This window comes from Brachypodium distachyon, chromosome 2 (assembly GCF_000005505.3).
Source record: "Brachypodium distachyon strain Bd21 chromosome 2, Brachypodium_distachyon_v3.0, whole genome shotgun sequence".
NCBI classification, from domain to species: domain Eukaryota; kingdom Viridiplantae; phylum Streptophyta; class Magnoliopsida; order Poales; family Poaceae; genus Brachypodium; species Brachypodium distachyon.
Window position 1 is genome coordinate 11909391 of NC_016132.3, and position 25678 is coordinate 11935068.

At 44.9% G+C, this 25678-nt stretch overlaps 2 protein-coding genes and 1 pseudogene across 3 annotated transcripts; 1 reads left to right on the plus strand and 2 right to left on the minus strand.

Moving 5' to 3' along the window:
- The first annotated feature begins 10989 nt into the window (after window positions 1–10989).
- LOC100822117 (GDSL esterase/lipase At5g62930) lies at window positions 10990–15133 on the plus strand. Of its 2 annotated transcripts, XM_003567678.4 has the most exons (7): window positions 10990–11151; window positions 11267–11370; window positions 11540–11617; window positions 11710–11847; window positions 13487–13563; window positions 14010–14174; window positions 14808–15127. In XM_003567678.4, exons 1-7 carry the CDS (start codon window positions 11073–11075, stop codon window positions 14962–14964), a joined length of 798 nt encoding a protein of 265 aa, XP_003567726.1. In that variant the 5' UTR covers window positions 10990–11072; the 3' UTR covers window positions 14965–15127. The 2 variants fall into 2 exon arrangements, with proteins under 2 accessions (XP_003567726.1, XP_024314997.1); XM_024459229.1 differs by lacking the exon at window positions 10990–11151 and having other exon boundaries at window positions 11273–11370; window positions 11540–11643; window positions 14808–15133.
- On the minus strand, window positions 15124–17196 carry LOC100834296 (annotated as a pseudogene).
- A 2898-nt stretch (window positions 17197–20094) lies between these two features.
- LOC100822430 (cinnamoyl-CoA reductase 1) lies at window positions 20095–24400 on the minus strand. Its single transcript, XM_010232609.3, has 6 exons — window positions 24127–24400; window positions 23240–23409; window positions 22433–22621; window positions 21423–21585; window positions 20714–20903; window positions 20095–20482 (listed from the first exon to the last, which is right to left on the minus strand). The coding sequence occupies exons 1-6, from the start codon at window positions 24257–24259 to the stop codon at window positions 20338–20340; spliced, it is 990 nt and encodes a 329-aa protein (XP_010230911.1). The 5' UTR covers window positions 24260–24400; the 3' UTR covers window positions 20095–20337.
- Window positions 24401–25678: the final 1278 nt, after the last annotated feature.

Genomic DNA, 25678 nt, shown 5'->3' on the forward strand with positions numbered 1-25678 from the left:
TCTGTTTTCTTCTTGAAAATCCATTTGTTCTCAACGGCCTTTCGGTCATTCGGTAAGTCTACCAAAGTCCATACTTGGTTTTCATACATGGATCCCATTTCGGATTTCATGGCTTCTAACCATTTTTCGGAGTCTGGGCTCATCATCGCTTCCTCATAATTCGCAGGTTCATCGTTGTCCAACAACATGACATTCATGACACGAACATTGTACCACTCAGGAGTATTACGTGTTCTCGTCGACCTGCGAAGTTCAGTAGTTGTCTCATTCAAAACTTCATGATCATTATCATTAGCTTCCTCTCTAGCTGATGCAGGATGCACGGGAACAGTTTCTGGTGCTGCGCTACACTCAAATTCGAGAGAAGGTTCAATAACCTCATCGAGCTCTACCTTCCTCCCACTCACTTCTTTCGAGAGAAACTCCTTCTCTAGAAAGGACCCGTTCTTAGCGACAAACACTTTTCCTTCGGATCTGTGATAGAAGGTGTACCCAATTGTTTCTTTAGGGTATCCTATGAAGACGCATTTTTCCGACTTGGGTTCGAGCTTATCAGGTTGTAGCCTTTTTACATAAGCTTCGCATCCCCAAACTTTAAGAAAGGATAGCTTAGGTTTCTTGCCAAACCATAATTCATACGGTGTCGTTTCAACGGATTTAGATGGTGCCCTATTTAAAGTGAATGCGGCTGTCTCTAATGCATAACCCCAAAACGACAGTGGCAAATCAGTAAGAGACATCATAGACCGTACCATATCCAATAAAGTACGATTACGACGTTCGGACACACCATTGCGTTGTGGTGTTCCAGGCGGCGTAAGTTGTGAAACAATTCCACATTGTCTTAAATGCGTGCCAAACTCGTAACTCAAATATTCACCTCCACGATCCGATCGTAGAAATTTAATTTTCTTGTTACGATGATTCTCCACTTCATTCTGAAATTCCTTGAATTTTTCAAATGTCTCAGACTTGTTTTTCATTAAGTAAATATACCCATATCTACTCAAGTCATCTGTGAAGGTTAGGAAGTAACGATATCCACCGCACGTTGTAACACTCATTGGTCCGCACACATCAGTATGTATGATCTCCAACAAGTCACTGGCCCGTTCCATTATGCCTGAAAACGGGGTTCTGGTCATCTTACCCATGAGGCATGGTTCACATGTATCAAATGATTCAAAATCAAGTGATTCAAGTAGTCCATCAGAATGGAGTTTCTTCATGCGTTTTATACCAATGTGACCTAGACGGCAGTGCCACAAATATGTTGAACTATCATTATCCACTTTGCACCTTTTGGCATTAACATTATGAATATGTGTGTCACTACTATCGAGACTTAATAGAAATGAACCATTCACAAGTGGTGCATGACCATAAAAGATATTACTCATATAAATCGAACAACCATTATTCTCTGATTTAAATGAATAACCGTCTTGCATTAAACAAGATCCTGATATAATGTTTATGCTCAACGCAGGCACCAAATAACAATTACTAAGGTTTAAAACTAATCCCGAAGATAAATGTAGAGGGAGCGTGCCGACGGCGATCACATCAACTTTTGATCCATTCCCGACGCGCATAGTCACCTCATCTCTTGCTAGTCTTCGTTTATTCTGTAGCTCCTGTTTCGAGTTACAAATGTGAGCAACTGAACCAGTATCAAATACCCAGGTGCTACTACGAGTACTAGTAAGGTACACATCAATAACATGTATATCAAATATACCTTTGACGTTGCCAGCCTTCTTATCTGCCAAGTACTTGGGGTAGTTACGCTTCCAGTGGCCAGTCCCCTTGCAGTAGAAGCACTCAATATCCGGCTTAGGTCCAGATTTGGGCTTCTTCGCGGGAGTGGCAACAGTTTTGCCACCCTTCTTGAAATTTCCCTTCTTACCCTTTGCCTTCTTGAAACTGGTGGTCTTATTGACCATCAACACTTGATGCTCCTTTTTGATTTCCACCTCCGCGGTTTTTAACATCGCGAGGAGCTGAGGAAGTGTCCTATCCATCCCTTGCATATTGTAGTTCACCACAAAACTTTTATAGCTAGGTGGTAGTGACTGAAGAACCCGGTCAATGCCTAATTCATTAGGAATCTCAATTCCCAGTTGTCTCAGGCGGTCGGCGTACCCAGACATTCTGAGCACGTGCTCGCTAACGGAGCTGTTCTCCTCCATCTTGCAGTTAAAGAACCTTTCGGAGGCATCATACCTCTCCGCACGGGCTTGGGTCTGAAATAAAGTATTCAGTTCCCCAATCATAGCATATGCCGAGTGGTGCTCAAAACGCTTTTGGAGCTCAGGTTCCATACCAAGCAAGAGGCCGCACCTAACTACATTGTGGTCCTCAGATTGAGTCAGCCAAACGTTCCTAACGTCAGCAGACTCAGTTGCTGCGGGTTCTGCACCAAGCGCTGCATCAAAAACATAAGCCTTTTTGGCAGCTTCGAGGATAATCCTCACATTCCGGAACCAGTCCGTAAAGTTGCTTCCATTGGACTTCAGTTTATCTTTCTCTAGGAGAGTATTCATATTGAACGTAGTACGAGCCATTGATCTACAGCATATTTGCAAAGGCAATTAGACTAAGTTCATGATAATAAGTTCAAGCTAATCAAATTACTAATGAACTCCCACTAAAATCAACATCCCTCGGGTTGTTTAGTGACACATGATCCAAATCCACTACACCAAGTCCGATCATCACGTGAGATGGAGTAGCTTCAATGGTAAACATCAGCATGTTGATCACATCATTCATATGACTCATGTTTAACCTTTCGGTTCCTTGTGTTCCGAGGCCATGTCTGTACATGCTAGGCTCGTCAAGTTAACCAAAGTATTCCTGCATGTGTAAAACTGGCTTACACCCGTTGTATGCGAACGTAGAGTTTATAACACCCGATCATCACGTGGTGCTTCAAAACGACGAACTTTTGCAACGGTGCATACTAAGGGAGAACACATTATTATCTTGATATTAACAATGAGGGATCATCTTATAATGCGACCGTCAACTAAGCAAAATAAGATGCATAAAAGGGATAAACATCACATGCATAAATAATGTGACATGATATGGCCTTCTCTTCGTGTGCCTTTGATCTCCATCTCCAAAGCACGGGCATGATCTCCATCATCACCAGCATGCCGCCTAGGTCCTCGGGCGTCATGTATAGTTGCCTCCACCAACTATTGCTACTACGACTATTGCTACTACTAGCGATAAAGTAAAGCAATTACATGGCGATTAAATCATTGACACGAAGGTCATACAATAATTAATGAGACAACCATACGGCTCCTGCCGATTGCCAAACTCATCGACATGCAAGTCGTGAAATATTACAAAACATGATCATCTCATACATCAAATATATTATATCATATCTTGGCCATACCACATCACATGCCCCTGCAAAAACAAGTTAGACGCTTCTACTTTGTTGTTGCATGTTTTACGTGGCTTTAGGGGCTGCACTAAAAGAACCGTTCTTACTTACGCAAAAGCCACAACGGTGATATACAAATTGCTTATTAACCATATAGGCCTCCCATTGCAAATCAGATTTCAACTATAGTGGGAGAGACAGACACCCGCCAGCCGCCTTATGCAATACAAGTTGCATGTTAATTGCGGAACCGGTCTCTTGTGCGAAGACAAGTAAGGTTGGTCCGAGCCGCTTCATCCCACTATCCCGCAAAATCCGATAGTGCACAAAGGAGGTAGCAATATGAACATCAACGCCCACAACTAAATTGTGTTCTACTCGTACAAAACATCTACGCATAGATCTAGCTCTGATACCACTGTTAGGTTCGTTGCATAGGAAACAAAAATTTCCTACGAGAAGTGCGGAAGAAAACCCAAGAATATATATACTAGATGTATGTAACGAGAGGGATCATGAACACCATACCCTCGTAGACCGCTAAGCGTTACGATCACGAGATCGTTGTTGGTGTAGTGGAACTTTCAATGAGATCAATCTTAGTGCCGAACGGACAGCACCTCCTTGGTATCCACACGTTCAGCTTCACGTTGTCTCCTCCTTCCTCGATCCAGCAAGCGAGAGGGAGAGGTAGACGAGATCCCGGCAGCACGACGGCGTGGTGACTATGGTGAATATTCTCACGGGCAGGGCTACGCCGTGCGCGTGAGAAGAGGAGGAGAGGAGGGCTCAGGGGAGAGAGATCCAACTGAAAGCTTGGGGTGTCTCTCTCCCTTGCCCCCCCTTCTATTTATATAGGGGTAGAGGAGGCGTGGCCGGTCAGGACTATCCCGTGGCCAGGACTCTCCGGCGGCCAGGACTCTCATGCGGCCAGGACTCTCCCGCGGCCAGGACTCTCCTCCTGGCCGCATGGGCCCTGTGGGCTAGCCCCTCGGCCCATTAAGGCCAGGGTGCTCCCTCACAGGCCCATTTAGCCCAGGGATAGGTGGGCCTCAAGGTGGAACCCTCCGGATCCCTCCGGAACCTTCTAGAAGCTTCCCGGTCAAAACCGGGAAATGTTCCAAACTTTCCAGAACCCTGAAAACAACTTTCCATATATAAATCTTTATCTCCGGAACATTCCGGAGCTCCTCGTTGCGTCTAGGATCCCATCCAAGACTCCGAATCATAATTCGATATCATCATCATTTATCTCATCTAACCCAAGCAACATGAAACGTTAAGTGTGTGACCCTACGGGTTCGAGAACATGTGGACATGATCAAATATCAATAACCAATAGCGGGACCTGGATGTCCATAATAGTTCCCACATATTCCACGAAGATCTCATCGGTTGAACCACTATGTCGAGGATTCAATTAATCCAGTATCCAATTCTCTTTGTCTCGCGATATATTACTTGCCCGAGATTTGATCGTCGGTATCGCCATACCTAGTTTAATCTCGTTACCGGCAAGTTCTCTTTACTCGTTCCGTAATATAATACCCCCGCAACTAAACACATTAGTCGCATGCTTGCAAGCTCATTAGGATGTTATATTACCGAGAGGGCCCAGAGATATCTCTCCGTCACAAGGAGTGACAAATCCCAGTCTTGATCCATACAACCCAACAAGCACCTTCTGGGATACCTGAAAAACACCTTTATGATCACCCAGTTACGAGATGACGGTTGATACCCACAAAGTATTCTTCCGGTACTAGGGAGTGGCATGATCTCATGGTCTAAAGAAATAATACTTGACATAATAAAACATAAGCAACTTAAACTTAAGTGACACGATCAAAAGCTATGTTTAGGTTTGGGTCTGTCCATCACATCATTCTCCTAATGATATGATCTCGTTATTAAATGACAACACATGTCTATGGTTAGGAAACCTTAACCATCTTTAATCAACGAGCTAATCTAGTAGAGGCGTATTAGGGACACGGTATTTGTTTATTTATCCACACATGTATTTGAGTTTCCAATCAATACAATTATAGCATGGGCAATAAACATTTATCAAGAATAATGAAATATGATAATAACAAATTTATTATTGCCTCTAGGGCATATTTCCAACAGAGAGATCCAGAGGTGGCCCAGAATAAGCAGAGGCAGAAGATGTACCAGTGGCCATGGCCTTGTAGTCTCTTTTGAAGCCCTTGGACAGATTCTGAAGCCTGGGACTGCGACGCACCTTAGAAACCGAGACCAGCATGGGCCGAATAGCTCGGGGACGACGGCCCACAGTCGATGAAGTCTGAAGGCGGGAAGAAGCGTCATCCTGAATATGATCCATGCGGCGACGGGAGTACGTGATCCCAAAGCTACGGGTGGGGCGAGGAGCACCCGTGGGAGACACACCAGGGACTGGCGAGCTAGAAGCTCCAAGAGCAGAGGGCGCCATGCGCGTGGAGAGCAGTGGGCACGGGCGAATGGGAGAGAACAAGTCTTCATTCATAGCAGCAGCGGGAGGTGATGCCATGACAAGGGAGGAAGAAGCCATGGAGGCGCGAGGAGCTTGCACCTGGCTGTCGTTGAGGGCATTGTCGATGAAGCAACGAAGAAGGCGTTTCTTCCCACTGGAGTAAGTATTGACACCTTGAAGATCAAGCAGGTTGTCCAGGAGGTGACCTTGAGAGCTAGGGGCCCCCCCGTTGGCGCAGAAGTAGGACTGAGCCCCAGAATGCGCGTCGTGGATGCCTAGACACCACTGCGAATCCCCGAGCATTGACCAGCATCAGGGAGGTTGTGCGACACCGGCAGCGTAGGATTAACCAGGCCATTCCCCTTACGATCAAAACGATCAATAGGGACCGAGGTCGAGAGAGCGTCGCGCGCTTGAAGATGCTGCTCCAGAAGTGCAAGTTGCAAGCCGACCGCAAACTTGGAAGGGTTGTCAATCACCCTGCAGAATGACATCTGCGTCGTCGTAGACCGGCCATCCTGGATACAGACACCGATCGGAGCAGAAGGCCGACGCTTCACCAGCTGAGCGCAAGGGACGATCGCAGACGAGGACGAGCCGGGACTATCAGAGGCCACCGGGCTGTGGTTGAGGTCACAGTCCAGCGGGCGAGCCGGGGCACGAGGATCAGGAAGGGGGTCAGGGAACTGCGGCGCCAGGGGAAGTTCATCCTGGGCCGGAGCCGCCTCAACCGCCGGAAGGATAGGCCCAGCCGTAGCCGCCTCACCCCCCTGGTCCTCCAGATTCCAAGCGTCCCACCCCAAGTCCTAAGGGGGGGAAGGCGGCGGAAGGGCGTGTCGGTTGCGGGCGCCTGGCGGCAGGTCCTCTTCAAACGGCACCAGGGCATCAAAATCTCCATGCAACACCATAGTAGGAACAGTCCAGGAGCGACCCCGCCCGCCAAGACTTGCTCCACAATCGTGCTGCATGGCACCAGGAGATTGTCCTTGACCAGGCAGCGCAAAAGGATGAAAGCTTGCTTCTTTTCTCGGGCGACCCAGTTGAGTGGGACGCCAAAATGCGAGACGGCGCGGAGAAAAAGACACTCGTCGATAAAATCAATGGGCCAACCCAGATACATGATGTAGTAGATGGATGAACCCTCCGTGCGACAGGCATTGATGGCCTCGTCGTGCCTAATGAAGTAAAGCGTACGGCCACCGCCCATGTCGATGAGGGGGAGCGAAACCGCCCGATCTCGCTAAAGAACGTCGGCGAACTGGAAGATCCTGGCTCCAAACGGATGCTCCAGCACGAAGAGAACCAAGAGGTTGAACGGGGGAGCCGAGATGAGGTTTCGGATCTGCTGCACGAGCCACCTCCTTTGGTCCGCCGGAACCACAGGGTCGACGATGGCGAGAGCATGGTCTTCATTGCGTCGCGCCGGCTCACCATCAAGAAAGAGGAAGTCTTCAGAACGCTGCGCCTCACCGCCATCCAACCATGCCATTCCCGCCGGGACCCAACTGTTGGAAATATGCCCTAGAGGCAATAATAAATTTGTTATTATCATATTTCATTATTCTTGATAAATGTTTATTGCCCATGCTATAATTGTATTGATTGGAAACTCAAATACATGTGTGGATAAATAAACAAATACCGTGTCCCTAATACGCCTCTACTAGATTAGCTCGTTGATTAAAGATGGTTAAGGTTTCCTAACCATAGACATGTGTTGTCATTTAATAACGAGATCATATCATTAGGAGAATGATGTGATGGACAGACCCAAACCTAAACATAGCTTTTGATCGTGTCACTTAAGTTTAAGTTGCTTATGTTTTATTATGTCAAGTATTATTTCTTTAGACCATGAGATCATGCCACTCCCTAGTACCGGAAGAATACTTTGTGGGTATCAACCGTCATCTCGTAACTGGGTGATCATAAAGGTGTTTTTCAGGTATCCCAGAAGGTGCTTGTTGAGTTGTATGGATCAAGACTGGGATTTGTCACTCCTTGTGACGGAGAGATATCTCTGGGCCCTCTCGGTAATATAACATCCTAATGAGCTTGCAAGCATGCGACTAATGTGTTTAGTTGCGGGGGTATTATATTACGGAACGAGTAAAGAGAACTTGCCGGTAACGAGATTAAACTAGGTATGGCGATACCGACGATCAAATCTCGGGCAAGTAATATATCGCGAGACAAAGAGAATTGGATACTGGATTAATTGAATCCTCGACATAGTGGTTCAACCGATGAGATCTTCGTGGAATATGTGGGAACTATTATGGACATCCAGGTCCCGCTATTGGTTATTGATATTTGATCATGTCCACATGTTCTCGAACCCGTAGGGTCACACACTTAACGTTTCATGTTGCTTGGGTTAGATGAGATAAATGATGATGATATCGAATTATGATTCGGAGTCTTGGATGGGATCCTAGACGCAACGAGGAGCTCCGGAATGTTCCGGAGATAAAAATTTATATATGGAAAGTTGTTTTCAGGGTTCTGGAAAGTTTGGAATATTTCCCGGTTTTGACCGGGAAGCTTCTAGAAGGTTCTGGAGGGATCCGGAGGGTTCCACCTTGAGGCCCACCTATCCCTGGGCTAAATGGGCCTGTGAGGGAGCACCCTGGCCTTAATGGGCCGAGGGGCTAGCCCACAGGGCCCATGCGGCCAGGAGGAGAGTCCTGGCCGCGGGAGAGTCCTGGCCGCATGAGAGTCCTGGCCGCCGGAGAGTCCTGGCCACGGGATAGTCCTGGCCGGCCACGCCTCCTCTACCCCTATATAAATAGAAGGGGGGGCAAGGGAGAGAGAAACCCCAAGCTTTCAGTTGGATCTCTCTCCCCTGAGCCCTCCTCTCCTCCTCTTCTCACGCGCACGGCGTAGCCCTGCCCGTGAGAATATTCACCATAGTCACCACGCCGTCGTGCTGCCGGGATCTCGTCTACCTCTCCCTCTCGCTTGCTGGATCGAGGAAGGAGGAGACAACGTGAAGCTGAACGTGTGGATACCAAGGAGGTGCTGTCTGTTCGGCACTGAGATTGATCTCATTGAAAGTTCCACTACACCAACAACGATCTCGTGATCGTAACGCTTAGCGGTCTACGAGGGTATGGTGTTCATGATCCCTCTCGTTACATACATCTAGTATATGTATTCTTGGGTTTTCTTCCGCACTTCTCGTAGGAAATATTTTGTTTCCTATGCAACGAACCTAACACCAACTAGAGGGGTCAAAATCGAAGTTCGCCATGGCGTGGTGCACCAAACCGCCAGGGAAGAGAGATGGGGAATTGATAGGGGAAGAAGAAGCGTTGGGGAGGCGAAGCGCTCGAGAACCAAAAGTAGTACAAGGGAGTGGTGAGCAGCGCGGGGCGCGAAGGTCGAGAGTCGCAGTGCAACTCAGCAAGCCACCCCGAGGCAGCTGACAAACCGTGGCGACGTGTCTCCGAGATAGAGGCCGGAGGCGGGAGCACGAGTTGACAGGGCGGCGAAAGGTGAAGCTAGCAGTCATAGACCTGGAGCCGCTCACAAAACCCGGCGAAGACACGCGGGAGACCCCCAAGTTGGCCCACACGTCATTGGGCGGACGAAGCAAGGAAGATGGGTCAATCCGCGGGCCCCCGACGCGACCACAACATCATGACGATTGTCAGCGGGCAGAGACGTGCGCCGCAGCGGGGAAAGCGTGTCAGCGGGTTCAACCACGTCAGCAGCACGAGTAGTCACCTCAGCACATGAATGGGAGAGCGAAAGCTTCGGAGGACCGTTACCACAAGCAACAATGGAGGACGGCGGCGCCGCCCGACGAGCCGCCGGAATCATCGGAACAGAAATCGAACCAACGAGGAAAGAGTCCTGAACCGGGCGCGCAGAAGGGTCATCGTAGCCCAAGCGAGCCTCAAAGGCGATCGCCGGAGCGAAGGAGAGTCGTCGACCCGAAGCCGGCATCCCGGCAGGTCTTAGGATGGGCCGAACGCCAAAACGAGCAGCGAGATCCATGGCTTGGAAAGCATTGGCAACACGACGCCTGTTAGCCCGCACAACTGACCATTCAGCCTCCTCCGCCGCCAGCCAGGATTTGAACTCCACTTGCCAATTAGGACCACCATTGCTCCAGAGGTGGAAGTAGCACTTGAGGTGCATGCAAGAGAAGGAGCAATAAGCAAGGACTTGAAAGCCCACATGCTTGCTACAGAGAGAGAATTTGAAAACCCTATCACGGATCAGGGAAACTTGGAACAGAGCCGCACGACCTCCAATAGCAGCTTCGAGCACCTGCGCGATAGAAGCAGGGGAGAGCCAGAAATCGGCACGACCAAAGGAGACCACCATGGAAAATTTGAAGGATTGACAAAGCGGATGCACCGGCTGGCGAAATTTAGCGAAGATGGACTTGGCAAAGGACTGTCCCGAGCGATAATCCAGCAGCGGAAGGTCATCAGAAGGTGTCGGCGGGGGATCCAGAGGAAGGAATTCCGGAAAAGCACAGAGGAACTCCGCCATGGGTGACAAGCATCGGGACCCAGCTCGAAACGGATAGCTTGAAAAGCCTCCAAACGCGAGTAGCCGGCCTCACAAAGGTCCGAGAAGAACAAGGAGTACGATACAGGTTCCGCGGAAGGAACCACGTTATCCACGGAAGCTTCTGGCGTAATCTGGTCGACAAAGGACTGGAGCTTGCGAGCCGCCTGCAGCCATAACGGGGCAGCGACTGATGAGCTGGGCGCCGCCGCCGGAGTAGCAGACGGCGTGGAGCTGGGCGCTGGCACCGGAGCGGTGACCGGCGGAGGGGCAAGAAGGACGGGCGGCGGGGAGCGGCGACCCGGAGGGCCGAGAGGACCGTTGGAGCCATTGTTCCTTTGGACCTCCTAGTGTTGGGGCGTCATGTTGTTTGCTCCTACTGATTTGTCTCTAGAGGGCAAAATGTGACACACAATTCAAAATGAGATTAACACTGTCACAGGTTTAAAACAGAATATAAAAAGTGGTATTCACTCAGATTAAAATGACCATAAATGAATAAAGAGTCCGTTACTATTTCTTATAGAAAACTCAGTAGCTGGATCTGTTGCCAAATCATTAAGCAACAAGCACCATTTTAGCGACCTAATTCCAGGGGGGTCTCTCTAAACTCCACGGGAAGCAGAGTAGTTTTGGTAGTCACTCGTCACTTCGTCAGCCTCCATGGCGACGCCCGGATCCTGCCCCACGACGGCGGCCCCGTCTGCCGGCCACCCTCCCGTCTGCCTCGCCGACGCTTCAGGTAGTCGCTACATTCCTCTACTATCGTCCTCTTCTCCCTCACCGCCGTCACTCTCTCCAATTAGGCAATTACAGTCTTCCTCATCTAGTTTCTCTCCCTTTTTGGCTTTTGGCAGAAACGTTGCGGCCGCGGCTGGTGCTCTTCGGCGACTCCATCACCGAACAGTCCTTCCGCCCCGGTGGCTGGGGAGCAGCCCTCACCGACACCTACTCCCGCAAGGTACAAACCACCGGCCTCGATTCGCCCCCCTTCCCTTGGAGCGTACACACATTTCTTCCTGGTACAACTGGGAATACTCCTTCCCGACGTTTGATTACTCAGACTCTGTTTCTTGCTTCGTTTCCTGAGGTATCCTGAGACAGAATCTTGTGATTTTTCTCTGTATCAGGCGGATGTCGTTGTCAGAGGCTATGGTGGGTACAACACGCGATGGGCTCTCTTCTTGATCCAACGCATCTTTCCCCTGGCACGAACCGTTTGCATCCAGCTCAGGTTGAATTACGGGATCATACATACATCATACTTGCTGATGTGTGGTAAATCAATACTCCTGTGCAGGTTGGTGTACCACCTGTTGCAACGACTATATTCTTTGGTGCTAATGATGCAGCCCTTTTAGGGCGAACAAGTGAGCGCCAACATGTTCCAGTTGAAGAGTATAAACAGAATCTCCAAAAAATTGTTAATCATCTGAGGGTAAATTGTCCCCCTTTATGTTCTTAATCAGTCCATACTTTTATTACAGCCATATTTAGTTATTTCATCTTCACTATTGTTAATCAACATGTTCCACTTACATATTTAGTCGATCAAGTTTTAAACTTGTTTTTTAGAATATACTATACTGCAAGGAATGTGTACTCAAGTAATCTGAAATTACGTTAGGTTGTATGCTCGTACAGTTAGCGTATTGTGTGGATCTTGAGTTTTAGAGAACCGAAAATCATATTTAGTTCAACTAAACCTGTTTTTGAGGCTAACCATCTAACAAACTAGTTTGGTTGGGAACTGAGATATGTTAAAACTAATAAAGTAATGACTTATCTAGATACCTGTTTCAGCCAAACAACGCTTTCACAGTTTAAGAAACTTTGTTCTTCTAAAAATCTATGAACATGTTGCCACTTGGGATTTTGGATTATTCTACTACTGTGTACTGCTGAACAAATATATTTATGTTCCAATTCTGTACTTCTGAACAAATAGATTTGTGTTGAAAGTATGTATTGCTGAACAAGTACATATGTGTTATGAAGTTTGTACTGTTTAACGAGTGTTAAATGGAGATGACTGCTAGATAGATATCATATGTTCATCTGCAGATAATGATCAAAATGCTTACATCTCCAAGCTTCTTTCTTGTCTGCATTGATTTAAATTAGTTTCTGTTATGAAGCCTTATGGTTATGAGTTTGCCAAAATTTATTGTCAGCATCCTTCTGAGTTCTCAATTTGTTTTGAAGTTTGTTGGGACAGCGGCAGCGCTCACTGATTTCTCTAAAAACTTGTTGATTCTGATTTTCATTTATCCTCCTAGGTTAAGTTGTTCAATCAGATCCATTTCAAACACTAGAAAGTAGCTCTGTTTATTTTTGTGCCCCCGCTCCCTTCTAGCTCTCTTGGAGCGTTGGTATAATCTATACTTCACTGAAATGACTCGCAATGCTGACGATTGGAAACATAGAGAGGTTGTGTAGGAGGATATACATGTAGTATTTTTGCTAACAAATTAAAACTGTTTTGTTCAGGTGTTTAAAGTATGAAATGCTCTGGTGTACAAGTAGTAAGGACCAATATATCATCTTCAAAGATAAAATAATGTTTAAGACTATTTGAAGTGTACACTTGCTTTTACATGTTGTATTGTAACTCTGGGTTGAAGCAATTTTAGATTGGCTAGAATCATGGACAGCTTTCCAGGTTCTGCTTGCATAGAGGTATACATGTGTGAAACTGTGGAATGGCTGCTTAGGATGACACCTTGCTAGATTGCCTATTGTGATTAACTAGGGTAGGAAGATTAAATAGCATCATTCATATTTTGCTCACTATTTGTTGATTTTTTTTCTTCTGGAATCTGCAGTTAAGAGTTGATGTCATTTTTAACTCATCAACTTCTTGAAGTGCCTTTAACTAAATATAGGATCAGAAAACATTGATGTTGACATTAGTGAAATGTGTGTCGTTGTTAAAGATAGTCTAATTTATATCATAATGTATCCTGAGGTAAATTTACAACTGGTGTTATAATTGGTCAATATGTTTTTTGAGCGAAAATCAAGTATCGTTCCTTCAAATGATCTTTCGATGTGAAATTTACCTCATCTCAATACAGGATTATTCCAAGTCCATGGTGATTTTGCTGATCACCCCACCACCTATTGATGAAGATGGAAGAGAAAGATATGCACGGTTGGCATCCTTTCTCCTGTTGAGCGAATCATGTTTGCTCTAGCAACTTCAGTGACACACTGAAAAGCAAATATATAAAAATAATATGCAGAAAACGGAAGTATTAAATCCTGCACCAAGCTCAAAATATGAAAATGCTTTTGCTATGCAGCTAACAATCTAGCTCAAAACTGTTTAGTCTTGGCACTGATCTGGACCTGTTATTAAGTCAGAAAATATCCAATATCTAATTTCCTGTCAGTTCTACTTAAACTTTTTTATTGTCTATTCTGGAGTACTAGAATAATGGATGTCCCTTTTTTGTGGGAACACTGGAGATAATAAATATTAGAATCCATTTGTTATTTTGCCATTTTAAGTATGTTCAGTTACTGACATGTTTCATTTTCCACAAGCCCTATTGACTTCATTACAGGCATATTAATTGTTGATTATTTTTCCTGAAGATCACTATATGGAAAAGACGCGCGGAGGCTCCCTGAAAGGACAAATGAAATGGCTGGTGTCTATGCAGGTCAATGCATAGAACTAGCCAGACAAATGGATATACACTGCATCGATATTTGGTCAAAGATGCAAGCAACTGAAGGGTGGCAGAAACTTTACTTGAGGTAATGCTTTAGGTTTACTTATCTTTTTGAAGGTATAATTTATTTACACTTTCTCTTATGGTATCAGTGAAGGTGAATTTAATATTTACCACTGGGATTCCTTGATTTTGTATCTTCCTAGTAACTAACTAAGCTTATTTGTGTATCGCACATGCAATAACATCCTCTGTTACCATTTTATATAAAGATTAGATGTTTTGTCTTAAAAAGTGTTTTCTTTTATTCAGGCTGTTCACTCTTATAGAATAAAATTGAGATAACTTAGTTGCTTTAATTTTCACTAATGCAAGATAAGGGTATTTCTGTAGCAAAAATCTAGCTTGGAAATTTTGACTATGTCATGTGCATCGATATGTTTTTCCTACCACCAAAATTTGCCACTTGATGCGGTGGTATAGTACTGTGCATTTTCGTTGGGATTTAAGATAACATTGGCGCATTAATAATTACTCATATAATTGGGAACTAGGAAAACTCCAATTATCAACTTCTTCCAAGTAACTTGTCAAATCAGCTTAGTTCTTTGAGACCTACAAAGCGGCTGTCAGCAATCCCTAGTTCCTACTTAAGGAACAGAAGCTCCTCCAGACCAGCTATTAGCGCATTAATAGTAATTGTTTTTTTATCTCTCAGTGATGGACTGCATCTGACACCTGAAGGAAACGATGTTGTCCACAAGGAAGTTGTCCACACGTTGAGAGGCGCTGGTCTGAAAGCTGAGGATATGCCGAGTGACTTCCCGCATCATTCCAAAATTGATGGAAATTGCCTAGAAAAGGCCTTCCAGTGAAGTGGTTCGAAGTTTGTAATGCTCGCTTCTGGTCTCTGAAGGCTTTGCTTTTCCTTGTATAGTCCTATTTTACGTTTTCATCTGCTGTCAACTTTTGAATTGAGAAATTCTGGGTTCATTTTACCACGTCAGAAAAAAAATGGGCATGTTGCAGTGGCATGTATCTAAATATCCCTTAGTTCAAAATTTCCATAAAAATAAAAATGAGATGACATAATTTAGGTGGATAGCCCAAATTATTACTACAATACAAGCAACGCAGTGGTTAATGTTTCCTACTGCTGCTACAGATCTGCATTGGAAGTAATTGCAATTCTTTGTGCACAGATGACTCAATTCAAAAGCTAAGAAAGCCCTTCTCCTTCAAGCTGTCGATAGTCTCCTTGATGCTTGTCTCCAGGGGAATCAGCTGCTCCATGCCCAAGCTTCTTATCTTGCCCATTGAGACCTGGAAGCTTGGGACAAACGGCTTGTCATCTGCACATCTGAATGAAATAATTTGTTATTTTTTGCCATTGAAAAAGTAATATTAGTAATTTAGCAAGTCTGAAATTGCAACTTAGAACATCATACTAGAATGTTCCCATCTGAATCCGATGTAGGGCAATACAGAAACTAATAATTACTGCCTAAATAAGCATGGAACAAACAGAAAGGCAAACACCACAGCATAGTCTTGATATTTTTTTTAGTTATGGTAAGACTGACTTGAGAGAATGCTTGTTTGTGATGAACACAACTAACCTGTCTGGTAGCAGAATGGACGGGTACATGTCATTTATGATCCTTACAAGCTCAGAATGGTGCACAGCTCTCTCAGCCAAGCAATATCTTCCATTTGCTGATGGAACTTCATAAGCAAGGACATGTGCCATGGCAACATCCTTGACGTTTACCCATTCATTGCATAAATTAGGATATGTGGGTGCTCCTGCAAGAACAGTTTAGTAAAATTTCACCTGTTTCTTGTTGCTAATCAAAGAGAACAGCATAGTATTTCAAGATTAGGGATTGATAAAGGGGGTGCTATATCCAATGGCAAAGTTTACCATTGATTAGTTTCAGTATTGCTTCAGCCCCAATGTTCAACTTATGCTGCAGTAGGGGCCCTATGACCCATCCTGGATTTATTGTGATTACTTCAATTCCATAATCGTTTGAGAACTTCCAAGCGGCCTCCTCCGCAAGAGTCTTGGACAGGGCATACCATCGCTAAAAATAAAATTCCGTTATGAGTTTTGAATCAAAAGTGGTCCAAATTGACGTGCAAGAATGAACTAGTATCAGAGTAAGGCATTAGTTGATGAGTAATGCAGGAGAGTGAGAGTACAATACAGTTTGAAACCTGAGCTTTCTCACAAATTTGGGGGACGGAAAACCACGTCTCATCAACAACTACATCAGGTGTTCTGGGCTTCGCATTTAGTCTAACAGCAGCATGGAAGAAGTCACAATTACCCTCTTCACTGCTTCAGCTTTGCTGCAGGAACCCAGCACATTCAGTGTCCCCTTGACTGCCGGGTCAATTAACTGTGCCTGAAAACAGAACGCATCTTTTGAGACAATTTTGTGGTCTACCAAGAAGAAAATGGAGGAATTTGTAAAGTAAATACAAACCTGTGGATCAGTGAAATTCTGAAGAACCGGTGAAGCGGTGTGGAACACACAGTCGCAGCCGTGGACCGCGGCATCGAAGCAGCCCTCCTGTAGCAAGTCTGCCTTGAGCAGGTGAAGCCTGTCTTCAGCTCCGTCCATGGCACGTAGGTGCGCCGTCTTCTCTGCGTCATCTGAAAAATCACGAAACTTATTAATCAAATTTCACAGCTGATTACACACCTTTGGTGAGACACCAGATCATATATACAGTTTAGTTTTGGTTATTAATTACCAGTGTCACGGACGGTGGCGCGCACGGTGTAGCCGCGGGCGAGGAGGAGCTTGATGATCCACGACACGACGTACCCTGACGCGCCTGTCACGCACACCACCTGCTTCTTCTTCCCCGACTCCATGAGCTCATGCTTGCCGCTTTGCTACTTCTCACTGGACAACAATGCCTCCTTCACCATAGAACCACATAGCCAACGAGGTGCTTGTGTTGTTGACCTTTTCCGGTTTGTGGAAAAGGGAGACAGGGATGGCGTCATGCATGTTTGATTAAAGTAAAGTTTTGCAAACACCACGTCACTCTCCTTTAGTTTCCACAGGCTCATAATGTTGCCTACCCCTTCGGAAGTACTCCCTCTAATCCTAAATTGTTGTCAAAATATTACATGTATCTAGATACTTTTTAAAAATAGATACATCCATATTTGGGAAAATTTGAGTCAAGAATTTAGGATCAGAGGGAGTATGTAAGAGGACAGGTGGCTCTAGTGTTTCGGTTGGCTATTGTCACCGGCTCGTTCATAAAATAGAGAGGAGTTTTTTTTTCCGTCGCTCAACTGTCATGTACTGCACCCACCATTATAGCCACAAACGTGTCCCCACTTTTTCTTAATTCTCTGCCTTAATCCTAATCCTCTGCCATGTACTGCACCTCCGCCGGATTCCCCACGCTGCCCCCTTACTTTGCCTAGTTTCCCCACTCCATCTCTCTCATCTCTCCACTGTTCTTTTTTTTTCTCTCCCTCACGCATGCTCATCCCTCTACTCCAGGCGCAAGATCTCCGGCTGTAAATATTGATTGGCCGGGCGACTCCTTGTCATGCAGGGCTCTGAAAGGGCATTTCGATCCCTAATGAGTTTTGGTGTTAATGACAACATGACATGTAGATTGACTGTGTGCTAAGTATTTTCAGAAGTTATATAGAATCAAGTGAAACGGTTTGTAGCCCTCAAAAAGGAAAAAAGCGTAGAAGAAATTACGCCTTTTTATTTTATTGAGTCGTAGAAAAATCCGTACTATAAAGAGAGAGTCCATTTGGGAAGGCTTGGGTGAATCAATTTCACGTACTTACACCCAACATATTGCACCCACCAAAATAGCCTACAATCCCACCGGTGAAGATTGACGAAAGCCAATTCAAAGAGCTAAGGATTCTGCATGTTTCTTTCCAGGGCGGCAGTGCCGGTCTGTATCCAGGCCGGTAGTACCGCCCCAGTGCCGCACCAGTGCTAGGGGTAGCAAAAACGCTACTGGACTACAACTGCACCGGCACGGTACTGGTGTAGTACTACCGCCGGCGGTAGTACCGTCCTGTGCTGAAATTGTACATAACGGGCAGATTTCGGAGAACCCTATAAAAGGGGGTCTTCGTCCCCAACGGCTCTAACTCTGAATCCCCCATTGTTCTTCACATCCATAAGTTTCAAATCTCGAGATCTCTCTCCCTAGTTCATCCCCCTAGCCAATACTTTGAGGAAGGGTTGAGAAGAGCTCGATCTAGGGTTTAACCAAATCAAAATTTGATTCCTCTCGTTTTCCTTGGTGGATTTTGTTACTCTTGGGATTTTGGAATCCCTAGCCGGAAGGTGTCTATTCAAGGCCTCCAATCTTGTGAGGAGGTGCTTGAGGAATCGAAAAGAAGCCTCCAATTAAGTTGAGGATTTGTGTTCTTCTCCTTGCTTGTAAAGGTTCGGCATTCACCTTAAGGAAACCATTAGTGGAGCTCACATCGTCTTTGTGGTGTCGTGAGAGGAGAGTAGAGTGAACCTTTGTGTCGCCTTTACCTTTATGTAGAGCACTCCTCCAAACGGAGACGTACACCTTCCCAAAAGGTGGAACTCCAGAGCAAATCTTCGTCTCCCGTGTGGTATCATTCTTGCTCCTTTACTTAATTGTGTTACCTATTTGTCTATCCTTTGCTTCGGCTAGTGCTTCGGCTATTGCACTTCATAGTAGGGTTGCATTACCTTTACAGGATCTAGCAAACCCTAGGATTAAGTGTTTGTATATTTTTAGAAAAGAAAATGAAAATGTTAAAATTTGTTTGTCGTCTTTTTACCCCCCCCCCCTTCTAGTCGACCATACCGATCTTTCAGGCTCGTCGTGGGCGTGTACGTTGGCGGCCTCGCCACTCGCCTGCCTCGCCGTCTCGTCCTCCACCGTCGCCGCCACCGGTGTGGTCTCGGCCCCTCCAGGATTCCTTCGGCCTCCGCCCCCATCACCTTTGTGTGGTCTCGGCCCTTGCGAGATCTCATGGTTTCTTCTTTGAATCTTTTGGTTTCTCTTTGATGTTTGTGTTCTGATTTTTGAGTACCATCATGTACCATGGGAGGTACTAATTTTTCTTGTACCTCGGTGCTTTAAGAACCTTCTAAAATTTATTTGATCTATGTATTATTATTTGTTTCTTAGTGATTTTGTCCTGGTACATGATGTACTGCTATGAGTTGATGTACACAATCTCGATATGATGAGATACTTAAAAAAAGTTAAGGTACATGTCATGTACCATACGATGATGTACACGTTTCACAAGAGGTACCAAGTTTTGACAAATGTACATATTGTGATTTTTTTGGGATATATGTAATGTACCGTAAGATGTACTTGTCTCAGTACACGATGTACTTAAAAATTGACAAAGTACTCTCATGTACCATAATGTACTTAAAAATTGATAAGATACTGTGTATATATATATATATATATATGCATGTGCTGTGGTTGACACAAATGAGAGAGAATCAAGTAAAAGAAAAAGTAAGGACAGAGAAAAGAAAATGTTGTCAGGGTCCCGTCCAAAAAGATCTGTGTATCTAACACCTTTATCTTAATCATGCATATAGCGAGGCTTATACATTAGCATATCCATGTGGAGATTTGTGTGGCTACCATCGTGGGTGCAAATGCCATAAAAGACACCGCCTCAGCAAGCTAACATAAAGATCAAATGGCTTTCCCATCGTAGGTGCAAATACCCGCCTCGACTCGACTTTAGTACTACGCAAGCTAACAAAAAGGTCAAGCCATGGCTTTCCTGGAGACACCGGTATCGATCCGCCGTTGCTGCCGCCGATTATGCACGTCTCGGGTCCATGAAAGCGTAAATACGCATGTGAAGATTTGTGTGGCTATCATCGTACCATCTTAGGTGCAAATGCCATAAAAGGCACCGCCTCGGCTTTAGTACTACGCAAGCTAACAAAAGATCAAGCCATGGCTTTCCTGGAGACACAGGTATCGATCCGCCGCGGCTGCCGCCGATTATGCACGTCTCGGGTCCCTGAAAGCGCAAATACGCAACAGAGCCACGAAGTCATTTATTTCAGTTCATGGTACAACCCACAAAACTACGCACTTTACCGACATGCATGCATTCTTAACAACACACAAGTGCACTTAAAGTCTTAAAAGACATGTATGTATGCATGTCGAAACAGACAAAGTATGATGCCTTCGCTGTGTTTCAAAGATGGCTCAAAGACTCAAAGGCTAAGAAATCCCTTCTCTTTCAAGCTCTCGATAGTCTCCTTGATGCTTGTCTCCAGGGGAATCAGCTGCAAGCCCAAACTTCTTATCTTGTCCTTCGATACCTGGTAGGTTGGCACAAATGGCCCGTCATCCGCACACCTGCACAAAAGGAAAAAGGAAAATGAGAAACTGTAGTCCCATGTTGTGCAAAGGAACATATTAAGCAGTAGTTTGTGAAGTACACTGACATGATAGGAATACCACTTATTCTGGCCAGTCCATCAAGCCTCAACAACAACGAACATACTAATGATATCCAACACTACACTGTTCTAGATTCAATTCCATGGGGGTCACTTGAGAGAACACTTGCAAACAATATTAACTTACTTGTCTGGAACTGGAAGGTTGGGATACAATTCATGTATGATCTTGAGAATCTCCGAGTGGTGAGCAACTCTTTCAACCATGCAATATCTTCCGTTTGCTGAAGGAACTTCATATGCAAGGATATGTGCCAGGGCAACATCCTTAACATTAATCCATCCAAAGCTGAAATTAGGGTATGTAGAAGATGATCCTGCATGCAAATGAGAATAATTTCATGGTAAGAATCAAACAGGTATATTCCCCAGTTAGAACGCACTGAAGCAAAATAAAGAACAGCTCCAAGTGCTCAAAGAAATGGAAGCAAAGCCACGATATAGATAAGGTACTATAGTCTATAGGCAAACAATCTACTGTCCACATATGTGGCAATACAATCCAAGCAAATTAAACATGGTCCTGATAACATTCAGCATACATGTAACTTGCGGCTTTAAGATAACAGCAAAGAGTAGAATTATTCCAATATGGCAATAGTCATACTGCTTATGTCAGTCTCCAAAACAAAACAAAGAAAGAGAAGAAACATATTTAAACGTTGCTTGGATTTTTAGCTTGTTTGCATCTCCTATGTGAGTAATAGAACCATTGTCCTAATGCCTAATAGTGTTTTTTTTTCTTCTCTCAAACAGATGACAAATACAGAACGGTGTCAAAGAGGTCCCTCTACATAGAGCTCAGTTCAGAAAATTTTATGGGTCAAGCCACATACCATTGATTAGCTTCAGTATTACTTCAGCACTAGTATTCAGTGTAGGCTGCAACAGGGGACCGATGACCATTGCGGGGTTTATTGTAACCATTTCAAATCCATTATCTTTTGAGAACTTCCATGCAGCATCCTCAGCAAGGGTCTTGGATAGGACATACCATTGCTGAAGCAGAATGAACGTTCAGGAAACAGATGGGAATACAGATGATGTACAGTGATTCATAATGGAAATAGAAAAGGAAGTTAAAGTAGATATTTGATAGACCTATATAAAAAAAGATAAATAAAGGAAAAAAATGTTACAAAATCTCTACTTTACAAGTCAGATTAATAAGTATCGGGAAAACTCTATTGGAACTTGGAACACATAATTATAACCAAGCTTGCAGTCAGGAATCTAATGCTCATCCCCATAAAAAATTGTTGGAATTATAATGAGAAGTTCAGGTGTCAGTTATATGGCAATAGTAGTGAAACGAATATATGTCGCTTCAACATCTATACATTATGTTACATTCAGCACAATCTTGACATACCAATGTGCTAATGTCGAGCTCTTTTGCAATTGTTTTAGTAGCAGAAGACATAGACTGATTATCCATCACATATGATCTAAGTATTTGCTTAACCAAGTATTTAAATATGACGCCCAAATAAAGATGGAACAATATCAATTGACAGTTCCTTTCCTCTTCCTGAACTTCTCAGTATGCATTATGTATTTCATCGGCCTCAACCTACATCCCAGTATGGAACTACAAAAACAAAGATTATTCAACAACAATGATATCACCCTCTTATGACTTATCCTAAGAAAAACATATCCAAATTTCAGTACAGGCATCGAAATGCATGTCATCTTTGCAGAATTCGCATGTACATCATCAAGTACACAAAACAAGGGCATTTGGATGCAGGCAGGATGGTAAATACATAGATCAATCAGAGCCAGATTATATTTATTAATTCGAGTTGCCACTCTAGTTTCTTGGCACCTAAAGGCATATTACCTGGTTCTTTTCACACAACTCTGGATGTGAAAACCATGTCTCGTCAACTACTACATCAGGAGTTCTTGGTTTCTCATTGTAGGCAACAGCAGCCATGGAGGATGTTACGACCACTCTTTTAATAGAAGCTTTCTTGCAGGAACGTAGAACATTAAGTGTTCCTTCGACCGCTGGGTCAAGTAACTCAGCCTGAAAGATATACATACATCTATAAAGCAAGACAACATAAAACTCCTTAGTGAAACCGTTATTACTCTGTGACATCCAACAAGGTTGGAAAGGTGCTCCTTGTTGGAGATCTAGTTTTCCTAAGAAGTTGTAATATTCGAAAGGAAAATTTAAATTTACTAATTGACATTTCTTATAAAATTTTAGTCACAAACACATGGCGCAAACAAATAGAGGTGGCCATGGTGGTATGGTGGTTAGTGGACGCTTTCCAACAAAAAGACTATAATTGAAGCACACACACGTATAATTTATAACAATAGTGCATTGACAAGTACAGATGCGGCAACACATCAAAGGAGGGATATAGCGTACTGGGAAGACCTGAAGGACAGGTCGATCTCTAGGTGACATGCAGAAGAACAATGCATATGTTCAAATACAGTGAAGAAGCACATGAATAAACTTTCATCCTTAAAGCTGTTCTAGTAACAGAAGCACTAAACCTGTACATATTGATACTCCAATGACGCAACACTTTTTAATGGAAGTATGTTGTCATGTGATCACTTATATCTTGAAGTCAAGAGCGGAACATATGCTGCTTGTGATTTTGCACAGAAATTTCATGACACTAACCTTGGGATCTTTGACATTGTGGTAAAAGGGAGAAGCCGTGTGGAACACACACTCAGAACCAGCAATGGCAGCATCAAAAGAGCCTTCTTCTAATAAGCTTGCTTTAAACAAGTGCAGCCTATCCTTAGCTCCATCCAAGGCATGCAGGTGCAATGTTTTCTTGGGGTCATCTGAAGGAAAAGGAAAAGTTAGTTGCTACTATTAGATGTGTATGTTACATAAGAAAAAAAGCACTGAAGAACATTCCAACTACCACTAGTCTGGTTCAATTTTCTCTTAATTATGAACTCCTAACATCTCAACGATAAATACAAAAATGAGGTTCGCAGACCACTTATCAAACACAATAAGAAACTGATAGAGTGACTGATCAACTTGGACGCCAGCAACTGCTGTCAGGAGAAAAAAAAAATTGGACGCTAGCAACACTATTATGAACACTGAGCAGAGCTGAACCTCCCCATGGTTTTTATCAACAAGTCGGAATGCATGGCACTTAGTGCCTTGCGGCCTTGACTAAAATAAAACTGCAGTACTGAGATATGAATGATATGCCAGCATCGTCCTTCACAACAGTACCCTAATGCTATATAAGAGTGTCAGCACTCAGCAGCTTCGTCCTTTCATTAAGGGCCTAAGGGTGGCAAATTCCCAATCACACTCGTGCTTGTGGATAAGAGGACAGAGAAATAATCCAACATTGGTTCCAATTTTACCATGCTAAAATCAGCCGATATAAATTCCTCAGAAAGAAAAATTCAGCCGATATACAGAACCCGATCCCCACACCCCAATTCATCGAGTCACACATGGGAGCCGATTCGAGCGAGAACCAATTATTACGTCGGGTAAAGATTCCACCAAAAATTGATGCAAGCCGCTCTCACCGGTGTCCCGAACGGTGGCGCGGACGGTGTAGCCGCGGGCGAGGAGCAGCTTGACGAGCCAGGACGCGATGTACCCCGACGCGCCGGTGACGCACACGGCCTTCCCCGCCCCGATCGCCGCCGCAGAGCTCATAATCTCCGGACTCCGGTGTCCCTCGCTCGCGCTCGTTCCACTGGCTAGAGGAGGAGAGTCGGAGCAGTGGAAAGTGGGTGGAGCAGGATTGGGGATTTGGGGGAGGGTTTGGGGCTTTGGGCCCTTGGGAGCTTATTATATCGAGGGATGGAAAGGAAATACGGAGCAAGAAAAGTGCCGAATTGGTACGGTTTTTCTCTTGGGCTTTCTCTTCTCTTGGAGTAGAAAGAAGTCAGGCGTCAGTTAGTGACGTGTCTGTCGTCCTGGACCTGGAGAAGAGGATGGATTTGCGGTCACGGCAGACGTAAGTGAATGCGCGCTTCCGTCCATATCTGTGTGTAGGAACGTCAGCTCCTTTCATGCAGTGGTTGTTGACTATACGACAAATATTAAACGAAAAGAGAAAGTAGAATGATCAATATACAACCATGCAGAACTTCAAGTTGGGAGGAGATAATATATTTCCTTCGTCTAACAAAAGTGTCTAGCTTTGACCAAATTTAAATGCATCTATACGCTAAGTCATGTGTAGATACATTCAAATTTTAGCCGACGTGAGACATCTTTTGTTGAACGGAGGGAGTAATATGTTATTATCGATTAATGGTATGAACATTTTAACCAACAAATCAACACTATCAGAGAAGATTATATTACGATTGGCCTGGTTTCACTCGCTGAAGAATCACTAGTGTTGAGGGATGAGATTATGTAGCCTCGATACGGTATGGTACTCATCTTTACCTAGGTCCGGTCCCATGGATTGGATAATAGCCCGCACCCTTGCCTCGATCCAATTATGAGAAGAGTAAAATTCCACCACAGTCCTATAACTATTGGAGGTGTGTCAATTTAGTCCTATTTATATAAAAGTTCATATTTGGATCCTAATTCAATTTAAGTCGTATATCGCCAGTCCTAAATTTGCCCTCAAGGATCTAGTGGCGCTTTGACCACTGCCACGTTTAGACCTACAATGTACAACTTAAATTGAATTAAAACTCAAACATAACGGGCCCTCTCGTCGCTCCTCACGGGGCGGCTCGGGAGGCGACCAACCCTAGCCGCCACCAGCTTTCTCCTTCAGTCAGCCTCCTCCTCGCTGCCGCCTGAGAGATCCAACGGCCAAGTCTGGCGGCCCTATAGGACGGCGGCGGCGGGGCATCTTCTCCTTCGCGGGATCGGCGCGAGATGGCGGCAAGTGGCGCTGAGGGCGGGTGGCGCACAAGATGGCAGCCGTGGGAGACACTGCGCGCAAGGGCCGGCGGCCGACGGCGGGGGCTAGCGGCGTGGTGGCAGGGCAAGCGGGGCTCACTCGGGCGGTGCGGGGGCTGGACGTGCGGTGTCTCCGAGCAGAGGCCAACGACGCAGCTCCATCAGGCGACGGGTTGCAACGGGCGAGATGGTTGTGGGCGGCGC